This window comes from Mobula birostris, chromosome 1 (assembly GCF_030028105.1).
Source record: "Mobula birostris isolate sMobBir1 chromosome 1, sMobBir1.hap1, whole genome shotgun sequence".
Taxonomy (NCBI): Eukaryota; Metazoa; Chordata; class Chondrichthyes; order Myliobatiformes; family Myliobatidae; genus Mobula; species Mobula birostris.
The window spans coordinates 161,727,801-161,749,785 of record NC_092370.1 but is presented as its reverse complement, the minus strand read 5'-3'; the positions used below and the strand labels follow the sequence as shown (position 1 = coordinate 161,749,785).

The 21,985-nt window shown below is 44.3% G+C and overlaps 1 protein-coding gene across 2 annotated transcripts in view; it reads right to left on the bottom strand.

Annotated features, from left to right (window-relative positions):
- Window positions 1-12,230: 12,230 nt before the first annotated feature.
- The window catches only part of rpap1 (RNA polymerase II associated protein 1), a 187,923-nt gene continuing 178,168 nt past the window's right edge, over window positions 12,231-21,985 (bottom strand). For both annotated transcript variants that reach the window (XM_072265242.1, XM_072265252.1), the window contains one exon: window positions 12,231-20,824. In XM_072265242.1, coding sequence (XP_072121343.1) covers window positions 20,681-20,824 — 144 coding nt within the window. In that variant the 3' untranslated portion in view covers window positions 12,231-20,680. The remainder of the gene's footprint in view (window positions 20,825-21,985) is intronic.

The following is a 21,985-nucleotide window of genomic DNA, read 5'->3' as shown; positions in this document are numbered from 1 at the left end:
TTAAACCCCCTTAACAAATAAAATCTCAGCAGCGTCAGTTATTAAACTCTCTGACAAACACCATGGTTTTCTAAGAAGTGAGGCCTTTGAGAAGGACGATGCTTCCGCAAGCTGAGAGGCCTGCATCTGATTTTAATCTCATAGATACTTGCAATGGAGCCCCACATCTCCCTACCCACCCTTGGATTCACATAGGGATCTTGGGGTCCGGACCTTGGCTCTCTGAAAGTGACCATGCATGTAGATAGGGTGGTTAAAAAGGCATATGGCATGCTTGCCTTCATTGTTTGGCCACTGAATATCAGAATCAGCTTTATTATTGCTGGCACACATGAAATTTGTTGTTTTGTGGTAGCAGTACAGAGCAAGACATAAAAAATACTATTGCTTATAAAAATAAATAATAATGCAAAAGAGGAATAGAGAGGTAGAGTTCATGGACTATCCAGAAATATGATGGGGAAGGTCAAGAAACTGTTCCAAAAATGCTGAGAGTTGGTATTCAGGCTCTCTGTACCACCTCCTTGATAGTAGTAATGAGAAGAGGATGGTGGGAGTCCTTAATGAGGCACTGGTTTCTGAAAATGCCTTTGATGTTGGTGAGGGCGATGCCTGTGATGGAGCTGTAGAGTCTGTGACCCTCTGTAACCTCTTCCGATCCAATGCTTTGAAGCCTCTATACCAGACTGTGATGCAACCAGTCAGAATGCTCTCCAATAAACATTCATAGAAATTTTCAAGAGTCTTTGGCGATATCCTACATCTCTTCAAACTCCTTATGAAGTACAGTCATTGAGGCAACTCACCCTGCTCGTTTTGGGACATTGGTATAATTGATGGCCTTCTGAAGCGGATGGGAACCCTCGACTGTAACAGCAAGAGATGGAAGATGACCTTGGATACTCCAGTCAGTTGCTCAGCACTGCCTATTTTTCAGCACCCTGCCAGGTACACCTCAGATACCTGACGCCTTGCGAGGATACACCCTCTTGAAAGATGTTCTGACGTCAGCCTCCTAGACAGAGGTCACAGGGTTGCTCGATACTGTGGGGATTGACACAGGAGTAGTGTTATTCTCTCTTTTATGCATGCTTTAAAACTTTCAAACCTAACAGCATAAATGGCAGAGATGCTTCCCTCCCTGATGAGCTCAACATCAGGGAGTGAAGCATCTCCTGCCATTTATACTGCCCGGCTTCACCTTCTAGAAAGTAAATGCATTTCCGAGGGTAGAAATGTGAAGAGCGTGTATTGAAGGTAAGAGGGAGAAGGTTTAAAGGAGATGTGCATAGATAATCTATTTTTTTATGCAGTGGTGTCCAGAACTGGCTGCCAAGGGTGTTGGTGGAAGAAGAGATGATAATAGCATTTAAGAGGCAGTTAGGAACACAGATATACTGGGAATGGAGGGACAGAGACTATGTACTGGCAGATGAGATTTACCTTAATTTAGCATCATGTTTAGGGCAAACTTTGTGAGCTGAGAGAACTGTTTCTGAGCTGTTTTATGTTCTACAAATCCTTGAATGAGCGTGAAGGCATCTATTAACATCTGTAATCCGTGTTTGCAATTTAACACATTGCCACAACTGCGTTTGTACATTGTGGACCCCTTAGTAGCGATGGCCTCACTGTGTCCATCACAGCTCCTAACTCCGAGAGTAAGGAGGCTGAATTCAAAGTCTGAGATCAGCACAACCCATTCCAGCTGACACCTTCCCAATCAGTAATTTGATGATATTATGTCACCATATAATTGAAGATGTACTTTTCAACGCAAGAGCAAGACCTGGGAACTAGCACTTCATTGCTTTAAAATGTCTCCTAAAGCGAATGCACCATGGCCAATGCCGCAGCTGAACGGACAGCCATTGTGCTCAGCTCTGACAGCTGCAGGGTCCGCGTCCGTGGATACGAAGCTTGCTGGCTAGTTATTTGTGCTCGTCTGCTTTGAAAGTGCTTGCAAAATGCAGCTGTGGCTTCTGAGGCCGTCTGTCGAATTTAGTCTAGATTTGTTAATTTTCCAGGAAGTCAGAGAGTCAAGGTTGGAGAGATATTCCAGGGAAACAGGTCCTCCAGCCCACTGAATTCATGCAAACTATAAACCACCCAGTTACACTAATCCTACCCCCCAGTTACACTGATCCTACCATAACCCATTGTATTAACACATAAGCCACCGGGTGAGTGGAACACCCTGCCAGGTGTGGTGGTGGAGGCAGATACATCAGGGACATTTAAGATAGGCACATGGATGATGGGAAGATGGAGAGCTGTGTAAGGAGGGAAGGGTTAGATTGATTTTACAAGTAGGTTAAAGGGTCAGCACAACATAGTGGGCTGTATTGTATTATTCTATACAATCCCACATTAACCAGAACATGCCAACTCATTGCTGCTGCTACCCCAATTTGCATCAAATTCCATTCACCCATCAGTGCCCTGCAGTTGGTCCCTACCCAATAAAAGACCCCATCCTAGTTCGAACCCCTCCATGGTCTCAAAGTGCCCAATTTCACCAGTCCTATAACCCTTAGATATCTCCCTACCCTCGCCCACCACCACCCACATGTGGTCCTCCCAGTTATCCTCAGATATAATTACTTCACCACGAAGTCCATGGGCCCCTTGTTCAATGCTATTGGTCCATGGCAAAAAAAGGCTGGGAACCCCTGCTTTAGATGCTTAGGATTTAAGCTCTCAAGTTCTCTCCTTAGGCCTCCCTGTTGTAATGTGAGCATTATTAAAAGTAAGTTAATACTAATTAGGATAATGGGGGTTTTTACTTCCGTTCTTTTTACTTCTAGTGTGCTCTGTATATAGTGTTCCTGCCATGCCGTACGGGTTGTGAAAGCCTCTGTATATACATAACGGTTTGACGTTCGAGATAAAGTTGTTTCTTTGGGCATGAAGTTGTTGAGTGTGCCTTTTTCAAAGTAGAAGTTACCACATATTTTTGGCGACGAGGTAAACTGGTTTTGTGGACGTGTCGGCACTTTTCGAACGGGAGCAGCAGCGCCGACGGGGGCCTCACGTTCAGATGGCTACGTTTGGGACTATCGTTGAACTTGTGGAAGTAATGGAGGACTGGCCGGAGTATGAGGAAAGGTTGGGTCACTTTTTCTGTGCTAATGGAAGTACTAAGGAGGCTAAGAAGCGCTCTATTCTCCTGAGTGTGTGTGGGGCAAAGACTTACAAGCTAATAAGGAATTTAGCCACACCGCGGAAACCGGGGGACATTCTATATGACGAACTGGTCAAGCTCGTGGGGAACCACTACAATCCGAAACCTTCTGTAATAGTCCAACTGTTTAAGCTTCACAGCTGTTTCAGGAAGCCAGGTCAGTCTGTGGCCAATTTTGTGGCCGAGCTTCGGCAGCTGTCGGAGCATTGTGATCTCGGAGCGGCATTGAATGACATGCTCCACGATCGATTGGTATGTGGCATTAATAATGACGGCATGCAACGCCGCCTGTTAGGGGAAACCCCACCGCTGACTCTCAAGAAAGCCTTAAAGATTGCCCAAGGCATGGAGATGGATGCTAATAATGTCAAGGGTATCCAGAAAGGGCATGGGGGTCGCAGTCAGCGGCAGTGCACCAAGTCGGGAGGGAGACTGGTAAACAGGCAAAGCGGGTGGAATGTTTCCGGTGTGGAGGGACGCACTTGCAAATGATTGCAAATTCAATGACACTGTCTGTCATGCATGCAGCAAAAAGGGACATTTAGCTAAAAAGTGCAGAAGTTCAAAGGGTAAGGTTAAGCCTGGGCAGGGGAAAGCTCAACAGGCCCAGGCAGCCACACACCATCTAGAAGAAGCAGATGAAGAGGCAGCGTGTGCCTACAACATGTTTGCAGTGCAAACAGATGAGGAACCACCTGAACCATATTATGCCACAGGCACTGTCAGGGGAAAGGACATTAAATTTGAGATCGATTCAGGGGCTACTACATCGGTCATTAGTGAGGAGAACTACAGGGGGACATGTGGGTCCAACCTGCCTCCCATTAGACAGTCAAGGCTCAAACTTAGGGCCTATATGGGGCAGCCCATACCTCACTTAGGGGTGTTATATGTGGACATTTCAGCGGGGGGTCAGAAGGCTGAAGCCAGGCTAGTGATAGCCAAGGGCAGGGGGCGCAGTCTTTTGGGTCGCGATTGGCTTTGCAAAATCCGGCTAAACTAGCGTTAAATTAAGTATGCACACACGACGGAGGACATTCTGCAGCGGTATAGTGACGTTTTCAGGGACGAGCTGGGAACACTGAAGGGCGTGATAGTGAAACTCCATATTGACCCTGAGGCTACACCACGTTTTTATAAGCCCAGGTCGGTGCCCTATGCCATGAAAGGCAAAGTCGAGGAGGAGCTGGAACGTTTACAGAGGCTGGGCATTATTGAGCCCGTCCAGTTTTCAAGGTGGGTGGCTCCCATTGTTCCAGTTTTGAAGGCAGACAAAACGGTGAGGGTATGTGGGGATTATAAGCTTACGGTGAATCAGGTCTCTAGGCCGGAGGAGTACCCATTGCCACGGGTGGATGACCTGTTTGCAACCCTGTCAGGGGGTAAGCTGTACACAAAGCTGGACATGAGCCATGCCTACCAATAGCTGCTGCTCGATGAGGATTCAAAGGAGTACGTCACAATTAATACGCACAAGGGATTGTTCAAGTACAATCGCCTGGTGTTTGGAGTGGCGTCCAGCCCTGCCATTTTCCAAAGGACAATGGACACTTTGCTGCAGGGGATTCCACACGTAGCAGTGTACCTTGATAATATTTTGATCATGGGGGCTATGGAGGTGGAGCATCTGGCTAATTTAGAATGGCTGCTGAAGAAGCTCTCAGACACAGGGCTGCAATTGAAACGCAGAAAATGTGTGTTCCTGGCATCGAGTGTGACTTACCTGGGACACAAGATCACAGCTGAGGGGCTTTTTCCCGTGGAGGACAAAGTGAGAGCTATTAAGGAGGCCCTGAGCCCTAAGACTGTCACAGAACTCAGATCATTTTTGGGCATGGTGAATTATTATGGCAAGTTCCTTCCTGACCTCTCAAGGGTTTTGACCCCACTGTATAAGCTGCTTCACAATGACACTAAGTGGCAGTGGGGTGAAGAGCAGGAGAAAGCTTTCAAGGAAATGAAAGAACTCCTCCACTCAGCGAAGCTGCTTGTTCACTATGACCCAGACAAGGAGATCACCCTTGCATGCGATGCCTCACCCTATAGAGTCGGGGCAGTTCTCTCACATGTAATGGAGGACCGTTCAGAGAAGCCTATTGGTTTTGCTTCACGTGCCCTGACAGCTGCTGAGAAGAGATATACACAGCTAGACAAAGAAGGTCTGGCCATTGTTTTTGTGGTCAAACGCTTTCATCAGTACCTTTATGGACGCGTATTTACAATTTATACAGACCATAAACCACTGATGAGCCTGTTCAGTAAGACTAGATGCATCCCACCGCTAGCCTCAGCCAGGATACAGCGTTGGGCTCTTACATTGTCAGCCTACCAGTACACCATAGTGTACAGAGCGGGTGGGAATAATGCAAACGCCGATGCACTGAGTCGACTACCTTTACCTGAGACACCTGTTACTACATATGTGCCTCCAGAGACTGTGTTTTCATTGGAGAGTCTGTCAGAGACAGATGTAAAGATGACCCAGATCAGGCAGTGGACAGAGAGGGACCCAGTCCTGTCCCAAGTCAAGACTTTTCTTTTACAAGGTTGGCCCAGAGTTGTGGAAGGAGAAGAACTGAGACCTTATGCCAAACGCAAGACAGAACTCAGTCTGCAGGATGGCTGCATTTTCTTGGGGGGGGGGGGGCGAGGGTCATCGTGCCTCCCCCGGCCGTTCACAGATTGTGGAGGAAATTCATGAGACTCACCCAGGAGTGTCTCAAATGAAAAGCCTTGCAAGATCCTACGTTTGGTGGCCAAGAATGAATCAGGATCTGGAGAACAAGGTAAAACTATGCACGCAATGTCAGACTAATCAGAACATGCCACCACCAGCTCCTTTGCACCCATGGGAGTGGCCAGACCACCCCTGGCCTAGGCTACATTTGGACTTTGCTGGCCCTTTTATGGGGCAGATGTTTCTTGTAATGGCAGATACGCATTCTAAATGGATCGAAGCTCACATCATGAGCAACATCACAGCCCCCTCAACCATAGACAAACTCAGGTGAGTGTTTGCAGTCCACGGGTTGCCCGACACTCTGGTCACTGATAATGGCTCGACATTCACCAGTGTACTGTTCAGTGAGTTCATGCAGCAGAATGGCATTTGTCACATTCGGACGGCCCCTTTCCACCCAGCCTCCAATGGTTTGGCTGAGCGGGCTGTTCAGACAGTGAAGGAAGGCCTGAAGCGGATGACAGGGGACTCTCTTAGCATGCGGCTTTCACGTTTCCTGTTTAAGTACCGCCTCACGCCACAGACTACGACTGCCCGCACTCCAGCAGAGATGCTGATGGGGCATAAGTCCAAGTCAAGATTGGACCTGCTGTGCCCGGACATGAAAGCAAAAGTGAGACAGACTACGGCGGAAGCATGTCCACCAGTGACTTTGCCAGAGGGCGAGACGCTGGCAGAGGGGTCGGGGTCCCCTGAGGAGGATGGACATTCTCACGCAGACACACAGACCCCTCTCATGCCCACAGCACCAGATCCACCCAAAACACCCTCACCAGCGGTGCCTGCTGGGTCACCAGGGGTATTGCGCAGATCACAGCGCACTCGTAAACCTCCTGACAGACTGAATCTTTGACAGGACAGTTCTTTTTTTGTTGTTGTTAGATTGAATGTTGAATCTGTCACGTTTTCCAGATGTTTTGTATTGGTAAACTGTTGCTGAGATATTAGTATAAGTTTTCAGTGGTACGCAAGTTAATAACACCACTGTTTTTATTTCCTAGTTTTTTACATTTGGGGAATGTTGGATTTTAAAGGGGGAGAAGTGTTGTAATGTGAGCATTATTAAAAGTAAGTTAATACTAATTAGGATAATGGGGGGTTTTACTTCCAGTGTGCTTTGTATGTAGTGTGCCTGCCATGCCATACCGGTTGTGAAAGCCTCTGTATATACATAATGGTTTGACGTTCCAGATAAAGTTGTTTTTTTGGACATGAAGTTGTCGAGTGTGCCTTTTTCAAAGTAGAAGTTACCACACTCTCCTACCTCAATAATACCTGTGAAGCATCTAGTCAGGACTACTATGCAATGGGGTGGCTTATGTGTTTCACAGTACCCCCTCTGACTCACCCACCCCTTATCTTTACATTGGTTTTGCACTTGCTTAAAAACCTCTAACTCTAACAATTTCCAGTTCAAATGCGAGGTCATTAAACTGAAATACCAAGCTTTATGGCCTTGTCCCACAAATTCAGGAATCTACTAAGCATTGCCAGCACTGTGCTTTTTATTCACGTCACAGGGTCTCGCAGACTGCTGACTTGTACTTAACTCTTCTCACTAGCTATTCAACAGTGCCACCTACTGCTTAATTTGAGGAAGGCAGCCTTAGAAAGATCAAAGTGGGGACATTTAAACCAAAATTTATGGAATTAATATTACAAGAAATAATTTGTATTTGCATAGTATCTTTTACATCCTCAGCATGTCCCAAAGCAATATAGTAAGTATATTTTTAAATTGCACCTTCAGTAATATAGAAAATAATTCAAGAATTCATGAGGATGTGATAATTATTAATTAATTAATGTTTCTCAGAAGAACAAATATTGGCAGGACCCCAGATAAATTTAACTCCTCTTGCAATATACAAAAACACCTTTTGGTTCCTCATGGTTTATCTTCATGTGCCTGCTCCCACCCCACACTGCTAGAAATGTATCCTTCTCTGAAACATATTCAGCGACTAGGTCTCCACAGCTTTCTGTGGTAGAGAATTCCACAGGTTCACTACCCATAGAGTTAAAAAAAAACGTAGATCTTTTTTTCATTCACAAAGACTGATGGTACCTTAGTGTAACATTTCAACTGAAGGTAATCTATCCTCAGGACTACACAGGACAATCTATCTGGGTTTTTGGAATCTGGAGAGAGTGCTTCACTGAGCAAGGGTTGACACACATCTCCCCAAACAGAGACACCAGAGACATCTCAGAATTGAGATGTGAGAAGTAATATAGGAAGAGACAATGTAAAGCGAAAGATATAAACTAGACTGGGGTGCAGTAGCAAATAATTGGCTGCACATTACTGGCAAGACAACTTGAGAAAATTGTTGAAAAGGCAAACCAGTTTCTTGGCTCTCCAAACAAAGGAGTACAAAGTAAAGGAGCGCATGCCAAATCTCATCAGTTTACATTAAACTTTTAAAACTCCATGGAACTTAAATATTTATAACCCACTGGAACTTATGCAAAACCTTTACATCTCATTGGCAAGGATTAAATCAGTTTACTATTGTCACACATACAGTGGAAACCCTTAGACTGTGACATCCAGGCAGATCATTCCACACGCAAGCACATCGAGATAGGAAAAAGGAAACAGAATCCAGAATATATTGTTGCAGCTACAGAGAAAGTGCAAAGCAGGTAGAAAAATAAACTGCCCCTCAGCCCAGTGGGGAAGAGAGAATGACCTAGGGATGGAACGGGTCCTTGAATGGGTTCTGGCTGCTTTCCCAAGGAAGGAGGAAGTGTAGACACTGTCAATGGAAAGGAGATGAGTTTGCCTGATGGACTGGGCTGTGTTCATAATTCTGTACAATTCCTTGCTAGATGGCAGAGCAGTTGCCATACCCAGCTGTGATGCATCCAAATAAGCTGTTTTCAAGGTGCATCTGTAAAAACTGGTGAGGGTTTTCAGGGACACATTTCCTTAGTGTTCTGAGGAAGTAGAAGAGCTAGTGCATTTTCTTGGCCGTGGTCGTGAATGTGTATTAGACTGTAGTATTGTGTCAATGCTGGGCACTGGGAAGGATATCATGGCCTCAGAAAGGGTGTGAGCAGATTTATTTGAATGGAATTAGGGATGAGAAGGACAGAATAGCAGTGGGATACAAGGAAGGATCACACTTTAAGATCGAGCATAAGTATACACATGCAGTTTTTCTCTGTAAAGATATGGCAGTAATAATTTTGTACACATTTATAGCAAGTGTATTAGATAAGCTTGATTAATCTATTTAAGGTTTGGTGCAATTCAAAGAGATTCCCCACCAATAATACTTGTGTTCTAAGCGGGGTGGCTATCCGAGCCCTGATGAATTGCTAATTAGAGTGCTGAGCTCTGTAAAAGTTCTGGAGTAAGTCACACTAGTTGAAATGTGGTTCGATCGATCGCTGGGTAAGGATATCGTGTTAGTCCAGACCAGCAGTGACGTAACTGAAGTCGTGCTGCCTGATAGAATTGGGACATGCAGAGATGATGTTGAAGTCCAAAGATGGATTTCCACAATCCAAGCCACAGAGGACACCCCTTTCAGAGAAAGGTCTCAATGGTTAGCACTAGCAGAGATAGAGGATGTTTGGCAGCATCTGTTGAAACTAAAGAAAGCTAGAATTATCACAGAGTCCCTTTGCATCACCCATAGTGGTGGTGAGGATGAAGAATGGGAAGGTACAAGTGTGTGTTGACTATCTGACACTGGACCGACGCACTGTCCCCGCCCAATATACTGTCCACTGCTTTGGCCTGACTGAGTGGAGCAAAATGGTTCAGTGTGTTGGACTTAAGGAGTGAGTATTATCAGATACCCATGAGCAAAGTTAATAAAGAGAAGTCAGCATTTCTATGTCCACTTGGATTCTTCCAGTTTGAAAGAAAACCCTAGGGCATATCAAGAGCACTGGCGACTTTCAAATGTGTCATGGAGAAGACAGTTGGGGACATGAACTTGTCTGAGGTACTGGTGTACTTGGATGATGTCATAGTGTTCGGATCTACACTGAAGGAGCAGGAGATGAGGCTACTGAAAGTGCTAGACCGCCTGAAAGCTGAATGGTTAAAACTGTCACTGGATGAATGCCAGTTCTGTAAGACGTCAGTCAACTACGTCAGGCACAGTGTCTCACAGGATGGAGTAGGTAAGGATCTGTCCAAGATATGGATGGTAACCACATGATCAAGGCCCAAGAATGTGATTCCCTAAACTATTCCTTGGATTCTGTGAGTACTACCAGAGATTCATGAAGGACTACTTCAAAGTACGCCACTTTGAATCAGCTTCTATGTAGTTACCCTCCCTTGGGGAAGAAAGGGAGGAGAATGAAAGGAGAAGGAGGTAAAGTCTATTTCAGCCCTTTGGAGCCTTTTGGGGAAAGATGGGATGCAAGATGTGAAGAGCTCTTTCAGCTGCTGATAGAGTTGCTGACTAAAGCACCTGTGTTGGCCTTTGCAAACCCCCAGTTGCTTTATGTGCTCCATGCCAATGCCAGCCGTGAGGGCTTAGTGGGTGCTTAACTTCCTTACCACAAATTAACTCCCCTTCAACCCTTTTATTTCTTTGACCGAAGTGCATGATCATACACTTCTTGACACTGTATTCTGTCTGCCAATTCTTTGCCTATTCTCCTAATCTAAATTCTACTGTAGCCAACAGGAATTCTGCAGATGCTGGAAATTCAAGCAACACACATAAAAGTTGCTGGTGAACGCAGCAGGCCAGACAGCATCTCTAGGAAGAGGCGCAGTCGACATTTCAGGCCGAGACCAGTCCTGACGAAGGGTCTCCAAATCATTGACATATAACATAAGAAGAATAAGTCCCAACACAGACCCCTGTGGATCACCATTAGTCACCGGCAGCCAACCAGAAAAGGCTCCCTTTATTCCCACTCTGCCTCCTGTCAATTAGGCACCGCTTTACCCATGCTAGAGTCTTTCTTTTAATACTATGGGCTTGTAGCTTGTTAAACAGCCTCCTGTGTGGCACCTTGTCAAAGGCCTTCTGAAAATCCAAGTACACAACATCAACTGATTCTCCTTTGTCTATCCTGTTTGTTACTTCTTCAAAGAATTCCAACAGATTTGTCAGGCAAGACTTTCCCTTGAGGAAACCATGCTGACTACATCTTATTTTATCACATGCCTCCAAGTAGCCTGAGACCTCAACCTTAATAACTGACTCCAAAATCTTCCCAACTACTGAGGTCAGATTATCTGGCCTAGTTTCCTTTCTTCTGCCTCTTTTTCTTTCTAAAGAGTGGAGTGTCATTTGCAATTTTCCAGTCTTCTGGAACCATTCCAGAATCTAGTGATTCTTGAAAGATCATTACTCATGCCTGCACAACCTCTTCAGCCACCTCTTTCAGAACTCTGGGGTGTAGGTGACATCTGGTTCATGTGGCTTATATACCCTTAGACCTTCCAGTTTCCCAAGAACCTTCTCTCTAGTTATGGTAACTTCACACACTTCATGCCCCTGTCACCTGGAACTTCCACCATACTGCAAGTGTCTTCCACAGTGAAGACAGATGTAAAATACTTATTCAGTTCATCTCCATTACTACTTCGCTGGCATTGTTTTCCAGCAGTCCAATATCCACTCCTGCCTCTCTTTCACACTTCACGTATCTGAAGAAATTTTAGGTATCCTGATACAATCTTTGCTCATTGGACTACGGTTTCCTTTACAAATAACGTATTCATCTATTCCATGTATAAGGTCAATCCTCTATGGGTTCAGTCTATACTTCTTGCTGCCTCAGTAAAGCAGCCAGTGTAATCAAAGACCCCACCACCCCCCTCATCCCGGCAATCCTCTCTTCTCTCCCCTCTCATTGGGCAGAAGACACACAAACCAGAACAGACCATGCTCAAGGACAGATTCTATCATACTGTTATCTGATTCATGAATGGACCTCTTGTACAATAAGATGGACTAGACTTCGCAATCTACCTCGTTATGATCTTGCATTTTATCGTTTATCTGCACTGTACTTTTTCAGTAGATTTTATACTTTATTCCTCATTGTTACTGCTTTACCTTATTCTAGCTCAATGCACTGTGCAATGATTTTATCTGTATGAACAGTATATAAGACAAGTTTTTTGTTGTATTTTGGTACATGTGACAATAATAAACCAATACACAATCTCACTTTTGAGGACATGCCACTTAAAATAGGATAACACATAAAATGGACTTATTTGCTGCCAAGCAACCCTCTCTGAACACCACCAGAGGTCAGTAAAGTATTGATAATAAGAGACATTAGCAGTTCCATAATTGACAAAGTCAAAAGCCTTTATTTCAAGTCACAGATTTGGAAGAGGTACAGTGGGGAACAGTAACATCACTCTCACCCTTTTGGATTTTCTCCTAGACTGTCTCTGAGGGTTGTTGAGAATAAAGCCTAGCACTGACAATAGTAAAACCAGAGAAATGAGTGGTTAATATTCAAACAACAGGAATTCTGCAGATGCTGGAAATTCAAGCAACACACATCAAAGTTGCTGGTGAACACAGCAGGCCAGCAGCATCTCTAGGACAACGTCGACTGTACCTCTTCCTGGAGATGCTGCCTGGCCTGCTGCGTTCACCAGTAACTTTGGTGTGTGTTGGTTAATATTCAAATCTTTGCTCAGCCAGCAAAGTAAACTCCAATTATCCATAAATTTAAGAGCAGGAAGCACTGGCAAAAAAAAATGTCCTTCTTGAAGATGTTATCCTTGACTGTTGAACCTGCAGTAAGCTTGCATCATGTTAAGTCACCCATTCTTACTATCTGTGCTAAAGAAGTCTCCATCATTTTTGGTATCCCTAGTGCAAGGGCATTGTTCAGTGAGTCATTCCTCATCACAACTTTGTTGTTGAGTCTTCGGTGGAGAAAAACGCCCCACATCTGGAAGTGTTGGGAATCTGGTTCAGAGAATCTGGTATACGTGGCAAAAATTGATTGGAGTGGATAGCCAAGGTAAAACAAAAATTGAGCCCAGGAGAACAGTAACTCCTCTTGTTGGTAAACAGAGAAATGGTCATCAAGTGCAAGGTGTGCACAGTGTTGCTGGATGTGGCACCATAACCTGCTGCTGCATTGTGACAGTCATTTAAGCTATTTTCCACTTCATCTGGAGATTCAGGATGGAGCATGTCCAACAGGTTATAACATACAAGTCTCCAGACAACAGAGGAAGCTCTCCTTCGCCTAGTTTTTGGAAAATCAGATCACTCTTCGATCCTGCTTTTACCGATGTACAGGCAAAAGCTGAAACAAGAGATGGCCATAGTTAAAACCATCCACTGTTGGTCCCACCAATCGGTCTCCATGCTGCAGGACTGTTTCAATGATGCTGACTGGAATGTTTTCCATGATGAGGATGCCTCCAAGTTCATGAATAGAGTCACGTGCTTCATCTGGAAGTGCATCAATGATGTTGTCCCCCAGAAGTCAGTCAGGGTTTTCACGAACCAGAAACCCTGGATCAATTGTTCCACTTCCACACGACACAGAGCTTACACTGCCAGCAATCAGGAGGAGCTCAAGAAAAGCAGCTACGATCTGCGCAAAGCTATCAAGGCTGCGAAACAATACAGGGTCAAGATTGAGTCAAGATTCACTATGAACAGCACACGTGACTTGTGGCGAGAGTTGCATACCATCAAAGCCAAATGTAGTGATGCCGCCAACATCGTGGCCTCTCTCCCAAATGTGCTCAATCACTTTTACTCTCAGTTCAATGTCACTAACTCTGAGCCTCCGAGGAAAGCCACCGCTACAACCTGCAACCTGGTCATCTCTGAGGTTGGGGTATGTAGATGCTTCCAACAAGTGGACAGTCGCAAGGCTGCAGGACAGGACAGCATCCCAGGGCAAGTACTCCAGATGTGCGCAACACAACTGACAGGTGTGTTTACAGACATTTTTAATCTCTCCCTCTCCCACTGTAGAGTGCCCTCCTGTTTCAAATTATCCACCATTGTTCCTGTACCAGAAAAGACCAAGGTAACACATCTCAACGACTGGTGTCCTGTTGCACTCACCTCAATAATAAGCAAATACTTAGAGATGCTGGTCAAGGACTACATCCAAGCTGGACTCAATAGCCACTACTCTACATACCGTCCGCACACACTTAAGAAGGATGCTTATGTGAGAATGCTGTTCTTGGACTACAGTTCAGCAGTCAGCACCATCATTTTCTCCAGGCTCGACAGGAAGCTCAGAGACCTCGGACCTGACCCTGCCTTGTGCAGCTGGATCTGAAACTACTTATCAGATCACCGGCAGGTGGTAAGAGTGGGCTCTCTCACCTCCAGTCCTCTGACTCTCAACACAGGAGCCCCTCAGGGCTGTGTACTAAGTCCCCTCCTTTACTCCCTGTATCCCTATGACTGGGTCACTGCCCACAGCTCTAATCTGCTAATTAAATTTGCCGACGACACTACACTACATTGATTGGCCTAATCTCAACAATAATGAGGTGGCCTACAGGGAAGAAGTCATCTCTCTGACACAGTGGTGTCAAGAAAACAACCTCTCCCTCAATGTCACAAAAACAAAGGAGCTGGTTGTGGATTACAGGAGGAATGGAGACGGGCTAAACCCTATTGACATCAATGGATCTGGGGTTGAGAGGGTAAACAGCTTTAAGTTCCTCAGCATCCACATCACCAAGAACCTCATGTGGTCTGTACACACCAGCTGTGTGGTGAAAAAGGCACAACAGCGACTCTTTCACCTCAGATGGTTGAGGAAGTTTGGTGTGGGTCCCCAAATCCTAAGGACTTTCTACAGGGGCACACAATTGAGAGCATCCTGACTGGCTGCATCACTGCCTGGTATGGGAACTATACCTCCCTTAATTGTAGGACTCTGCAGAGAGTGGTGTGGACAGCCCAGTGCATCTGTAGTTGTGAACTTCCCATAATTCAGGACATTTACAAAGACAGGTGTGCAAAAAGGGCCCGAAGGATCATTAGGGACCCAAGTCACCCCAATCACAATCTATTCCAGCTGCTACTATCCGGGAAACACCGCAGCATAAAAGCCAGGACCAGCAGACTCCAGAACAGCTTCTTCCATTTGGACCTTTGTGCACAACTTATCCTTCATAGAAAATTTGCTGTGGAGAAACAACTTCTACTACAAATGCATCCGGCAGTGGTCAGCACAGAATGACTCTGATTTATTGGCAGTTCCCAGGGACTCACACTGATATAAACATCAAGTGATGCTCGGAGGTCATCAACTCAGTGAAGGATGCATTTTGGTTTTCTTGAAACATGTTGGACTCACAGTGTAAGGAGATGGCAAGAAGGGAAGGCTGCCAACTGGCACAGTATGAGCTCAGGGATACAATGAAGGTCAGTGCAGCAAAAGTTTTATGGACAAGGACCACAATCTTACATCCTCCTGCCACTGAGCATCGAGGGGCTGGTCCCTGTTTCTTTTCACAGATGAATTATTGAAAGAGAAAACACAAGCAACAATAATTCATTATAAATAGAAGATACTGCTATGATGACACAATTAACATAAAGAAAGCCTTACTGATGTTCTCCAGAATTGCAGCTGCTGCAGAACAATAAATTTCATTTCACATAAGTTAGTGATAATAAATCAGATTCTGATTGTTTTGTAGCAACACACAAAGGAAATGGAAAAACCCAAGTCAGGTTGCATCTGTGGAGGGACATGAATAATCAATGTTTTGGGTCAAGACCCTTTATCAGGACTTGATGAAACACCAAGTGTCCATTTCTCGCCATAGATGCTGCCTGAACTCCTGAGTACCTCCAGCTCCTTTGTGTGTTATTAGAGACTTCCAGTCTGTCATGTCTCCTAATTGTATTGTAGTTTATGCAGATATTTTTATGAAAAGGTTTATTTTTGAAACAAAAAAATTATGGAACCAAATCTTATGCTATTTAGAGTTATTAGAACAATGACCAAATAATTAGCCAAAGAAGAGGGTTTTAAGAACCACCAAAGTAGGAAAAAGAGACAAAAAGGGCTTTAAGAAATAGATTTCCTCAGACAGCCTAGCCTGTTGAGGGCACTGTTCTCAATGATATAGTGATTAATATTGCAGATTCAAAGTACATTTGTTATCAAAGTATGTATGCAGTAGAGATACATACTGTCTGTAGTTCCCCAACGACAGCCATGAAACAAAGGCAGCTATGGAACTTGCTCAAAAAAAAAAATCAACACACCCCCCCCCATACACGAAAAAAGTCATGTAAAACGGCAACAGAAGAGTGAAAAACACAAAATCGAAAGCCTAGGCATATTCATTTCAGCTCAATGTCCGTTATCTGCCAGCCGTCCTGATTCAAAGTTGCCCAAAATAGCTGCAAAAAAGAGGAGCAACCAAAAAACCAGAAACACATCATAACATGAACTACAGAGTCCAATCCACAAACCACATTGATTAAACCTTGCCTGAGACCCAGAACTCCAGCACTACCTTCCGACAGAATCGAGGGAAAGAGAGACCATTCAAACACATTCCACTGGGAGCAGCGAGCAAGAGAGAGACCGTCACACACAGACACCTTCATCTGGCAGCAATGAGCAAAGGACTGGTAGACTGCGCTGAACACCCGCTGGCTTTCCACAGATAATCTAAAGGCCACAACTCATAGAGCTCAAAGAGCTCAGAATTTTAAAGGACTACAAGAGTTTAGAGATAGATGTTGGTGAAACAAAAGATGGATTCAAAAGCATGGATGAGGATTTTAAAATGGAAGAATTGCCAGCCTGGGACTAATATGGGTCAGGGATCCTCACGTATGACTGGTGAAAGGGACAACACAGATGACTTCAGGTTTACAAGAGGTGCAACACCAGAGAAAAACAAGGAGAGCACCGGAGTAGTCAGTGCAAAATTCAAACATCTTGAATCCAACATTGGCCTTCGTGCAGGGTGCAGGGTGCAGAAAATCAGCCATGCCCCTTGATCAGTCCAAGAAAATGTTGGTGGCAATCACATACTGTTGCTTTGTTGAGTAGTTGTTAAGCCTCCTGCAGTCAATTTGTGGTGTTGAGAGTAATCACTGTGTCTTGTGGTTGAGTAAGAGTGTTGGTTAGAAATAGTGCTTCCTGCAGAATTCATTAGTGTCCCTTATCATTACAGTAATCAATTTACATTGATTGATTTACAACTGAACATCCAAACAATTATTAATCAAAGAAATTAATCTGACCTGCTCACAGCATGGTACAAGAATTAATCTGCATATTACAGGTATGATACATAAAAGAGAGATGTAGCATAGAATGCATTAGGGGGTATGATTTGCCCAGTTGACTGTCATTGGCTCTAACCCTCACTGGCACAGCTTGTTGTGTCAGTCAGTACAGGGTTACTATGATACTATCTTATTACCATACCCAAGCCACTGGCAGAAAACTGGGAACCACAGCCTTGCCCCTCTGCCCCCTCCTCCCATATTCTCTGTAACCTCCAGTAGCCACTCAACCCTTCAGGGTTTTTGGTCTGATCCAGTAACGGACTCCTGTGAATCCCTCACCAGGTCCACCATGAACAAAAGCTGTGACTTCCAGAAATCCCTCTCCTTAAATAAGTTTATGGCTCTGAGCAATTTTTTTTCCCTTTTCCATCGTGAAGTACCTTATGGCTTTTTAATGGTGTTGAATTGCAAATGGAAGTTGTTTTGTTTGGTAGAGGAGAGTTTGTTGATGTCTTGCAGCGTTTTTAATTATCTTCCTGGATGACTTTGTAACTTTGCAGAGGAAACAGGCCATTGGCCTACTTTTGTTTAAAGCATTTGTGATTATTTTTGCGGTCTCCAAGTACCCAAACTTCAATGCCCAACTTTAGCTGAGAGCTTTTAAAGGAACATAGCCTCTCAATTTGCCTCTCCACAGCATCCATTGTATTGTGCTTCACAGAATATACAACACAAGAGGCCATTCAGCCTATCAAGTCAGCCCTGAACAACTTAAACACAAGGAAATCTGCAGATGCTGGAAATTCAAGCAACACACAACAAAGTTGCTGGTGAACGCAGCAGGCCAAGCAGCATCTCTAGGAAGAGGTACAGTCGACGTTTCGGACCGAGACCCTTCGTCAGGACTAACTGAAAGAAAAGCTAGTAAGAAATTTGAAAGTGGGGTGGGAGGGGAGATCCGAAATGATAGGAGAAGACAGGAGGGGGAGGGATGGAGCCAAAAGCTGGACAGGTGATTGGCAAAAGGGATATGAGAGGATCATGGGACAAGAGGCCTAGGGAGAAAGAAAAGGGGGGGGGAACCCAGAGGATGGGCAAGGGGTATAGTCAGAGGGACAGAGGGAGAAAAAGGAGAGAGAGAAAAGGAATGTGTGTATATAAATAAATATCGGATGGGGTACGAGGGGGAGGTGGGGCATTAGCGAAAGTTTGAGAAGTCAATGTTCATGCCATCAGGTCATAACAGCATATCCTTTGAATTAAGTCATTTCCTTTAAATTGGTGTTGACCACCCTGCTGTGAAACATCCTCTCCTGATTACTCCATCTATTGAAGTTTCCCATTAATCATCCTTGTTTTAAAGGCATTTTCAGTTCCCCAGTTTCTTCATTTAATTGAAGCTCTTCACCCCAGAATCATTTCAGTAAATCTCTTTTCAAATCTCTGTACAGCTATGGCATCCTTCTGAAGATAGGGTATCCAGGAATGGATCAATGCTCTTGCTAATACACAGCTAGTAAGTCAGTAAAAAACTCAAATCCTACAAACAACTGGTTCCAGTTTTTTCCCTGATCACATCATTTTAGAGTCAGAGTTGAACAGTAAAGAAATGGATCCTCCAGCCCACCTTGACCAGGCCAAACTTTCTGCCCATCTACACTAATCCCATTTTCTGCATTAGGTCTGTACCCTCCCAATTCAAGTGCCTGTCTAAATACCTCTTAAACATAATAATTGTATCTGATTTCATCAACTCTGGCAGTAAGTTCCAGCTATCAGTAGCTCCAGATGCCCGTCATTTCCCAGCCACATCACCGGCCCTTGAATGTGGAGCAGAGGCCTGGACTACGGATGCCCTTTGCCCCACATCCAAATTTCTGATCCTTTAGATTCCCTTTAAAACTCCTTACCCTCACTTTAAACTCATGCCCTTTTGTTTTTGATACACCTATCATAAGGAAAAAAATCTATCTATGCCACTTAATATTATATACCTCCTTCCTGTCTCCTTTTAGCCTCCTTGCTCCAGAGTAAATAAGCCCAGACTATCCAATCTCTCTCCATAATTGGTCCTCCACTCCAGCACAACCACATCCTTTCTATAGTCTGACAACTACAACTGAACCACAATACTCAAGTGCAGTCTAAACAGTGTTTTTTAAAGTTGCTACATAACATCCCAACTTTTATTTTCTATGCACCGACCCAGGAAGGCAAACGTGCCATATGCCTTCCTCACCATCCTACCTACCTGTGTTGCCACTTCCAGAGAACTATAGACTTCTGCCCCAAGGTCTCTCTGCTCGTCAACATTCCTCAGTACCCTACCATTTACTGTACATGTCTTAACCTTATATGACTTCATAAAATGCATCACCTCTGACTAGTCAAGATTAAATATTCCACCTGCCAATGCACAGCCATCTTTCCATTTAATCAATATCTTTACGTAGCCTGAGACAATCTTCTTCGCTATTCACACCACCGCCAACATTCCTATCACAAACTTAGTAATCATACCACCAACATACAGAACAAAATCATTACTATATATCACAAACAAAGATCCCAATAGTGAACACTAATTACAGACTTCCAGTCAGAAAAGCTTCTGTCCACCAATTAGCCATCTTGCCTTCCATGTGCTTTACCCTCCTACACCATCCTACGATGCAAGACCTTATCAAATGCCTTGCTAAAGTCCAAAAAGATAACAACTTCCATCTGTCATCAGTCTTTACAATTACCTCCTCAATAAACTCAAACAAATTAGACAGACAGCATTTCCTTTGCCCAAGTCAGTTCCTGCCTTTCTGAATAAATACTACCCCTTAGAATTATTTTTAGAAATTTCCCAACCACTGCTCACTGGTGTGTAGCAATCCAGCTTAAGTCTGCAGCCCTTTTTAAATGAAAGAACATTACCAACTCTCCAGTCTTGATTCACACACATTAACAGCGATTACACAACATCTTTCATTTTTAATGTACTTTGTTCCTGTCTATGCAGTTGTTGTAAACAATGACAAAGTGAACTGACATTATGTCAAGTAATCACATCCCTGGAAGAGTAGATGCCTAGCTCTGCATAATTCACAATATGCCAGGCTGCCCAGAGACCATAAAACTGGAATAACCAATTTTGTTTCTCTTTCCCAGAAATCTTCACTTGCTTCAAAGAAAAATATGGACTTTTTGGGTTAATCCTTGATTCCTGAGTGAGGATAGACACAATCTTCCTATTCCACTGTGCAGCTGGAACTTTGCAAATAGAAACTTGAACCAGCTCAGGACAAGAGGGTGGTTTGCACAAGGCAGTGAAAACAGCACTATTGAGGGGATCAGACAATCATTTGATGAAAGGCAGGGTCAGTACTCCATCCAAGTACAACCTGATTATCACATACAAGTTAAAAAGTAATCACAAGTGGCACTTGGCTTTTCCCCAGTCGTCTGTGATCCTGCTGCCAGCAATGGTCGATGCAGAATCAGAGGGTCCAGTGTCACGTATACCCATTCAAGGGAATTGAGTCCACCTCTCTCTGCTTATTGTGCCTCCTACTCCTTCTCCAGATGCAGTAGGTCTCCAAGGACTTTCTGCAGCCACTTTTGCCTCATAGGAGGCAGCTCCTCGTACATGTCGAACCCGATGGATGACTCCACGTTAGGCAGCTTGAAGTGAAGCAGATGCCTCCTCAACACCTGATCAAGAGAGGGAGGGAGAAAAGAACCATGGTTAAATACACATATTCCATGGTTTTGTTGTCTCACAGCACTTTACAGCCAACTCTGAAGTGCAGTCACAACTGTAATATTAAAAATGCAAGTTGGCTTACACACAAAACGTAGGTGCAAAACAGCAATACACTAATGACTCACAATCAATGATACAAAAACAGCTTCCACCTCTCCACCATCAGATTTCTGAATGGTCTTGGAACACTAGCTCTTTGTTTATTCCTTTTTTCCCCTCTTATTTTTCTTATTCCTTTTTTTTGCACTATTTATATTTATAGCAATTTTATGTCCTTACACTGTACTGCTGCCCCAAACAACAAATTTCATGTCATACAAGTCAGTATAAATCATATAAATCTAATTCAGTCCATTTAAGTATTACTGACTGATAGATAAAAGCTGGCTTGGTCAAGGAAAATAACTTGCTTTGTCCTTTCTTTGAAAAATGCCAAGGGATCTATTACATTCACTTGATTCAAGGAAGTACCCAGGATCTTGGTTAATCAACATACCTCTAATACTTCAGTGCTCTCTCAGCAAAGCACTACGGTATCAAATAAATTGTGACATCAGCTGTTGGACTTGAACCTATAACCTAACTCAAGAAAAGAATTGCCACTGATAAATTTAGCTCATTACTAAGTGGTGCACTGAGAAATCCTCTCTCATCGATGCCTTTATAAGGACTCTTGAGGGCTGGCCTTCCTCACATTCAAACCAAAGGTTAAGAGCACAGGCTCCACTCTACACGATACTGAGACAGGCCAGATCACAATGCTAGAGCAGTGGTCCCCACCTCCGGGCCGCGAACCGATACATTACCGCGAAGAATGCAGCGGTACAGCAGTAGCCGGAACGCACCCAGCACATCTGTAAGAAAAAAGCCGAAATAAACAAGCTAATTAATTAGGTGCCTCCTGGCACGTAAATGTCGGACCAGATCAGAGGTGATTGCCGATTGCATTGCCTCTGATCTGGGCCGACATTTACGTGCCGGGTGGCACCTAATTAATTAGCTTGTTTATTTCAGCTTTTTTCTTAAAGGTGCGCTGGGTGCGTTCCAACTACCGCTGCACCACTGCATTCTTCGCGGCACTGTATTGGTCCGCGGCCCGGAGATTGGGA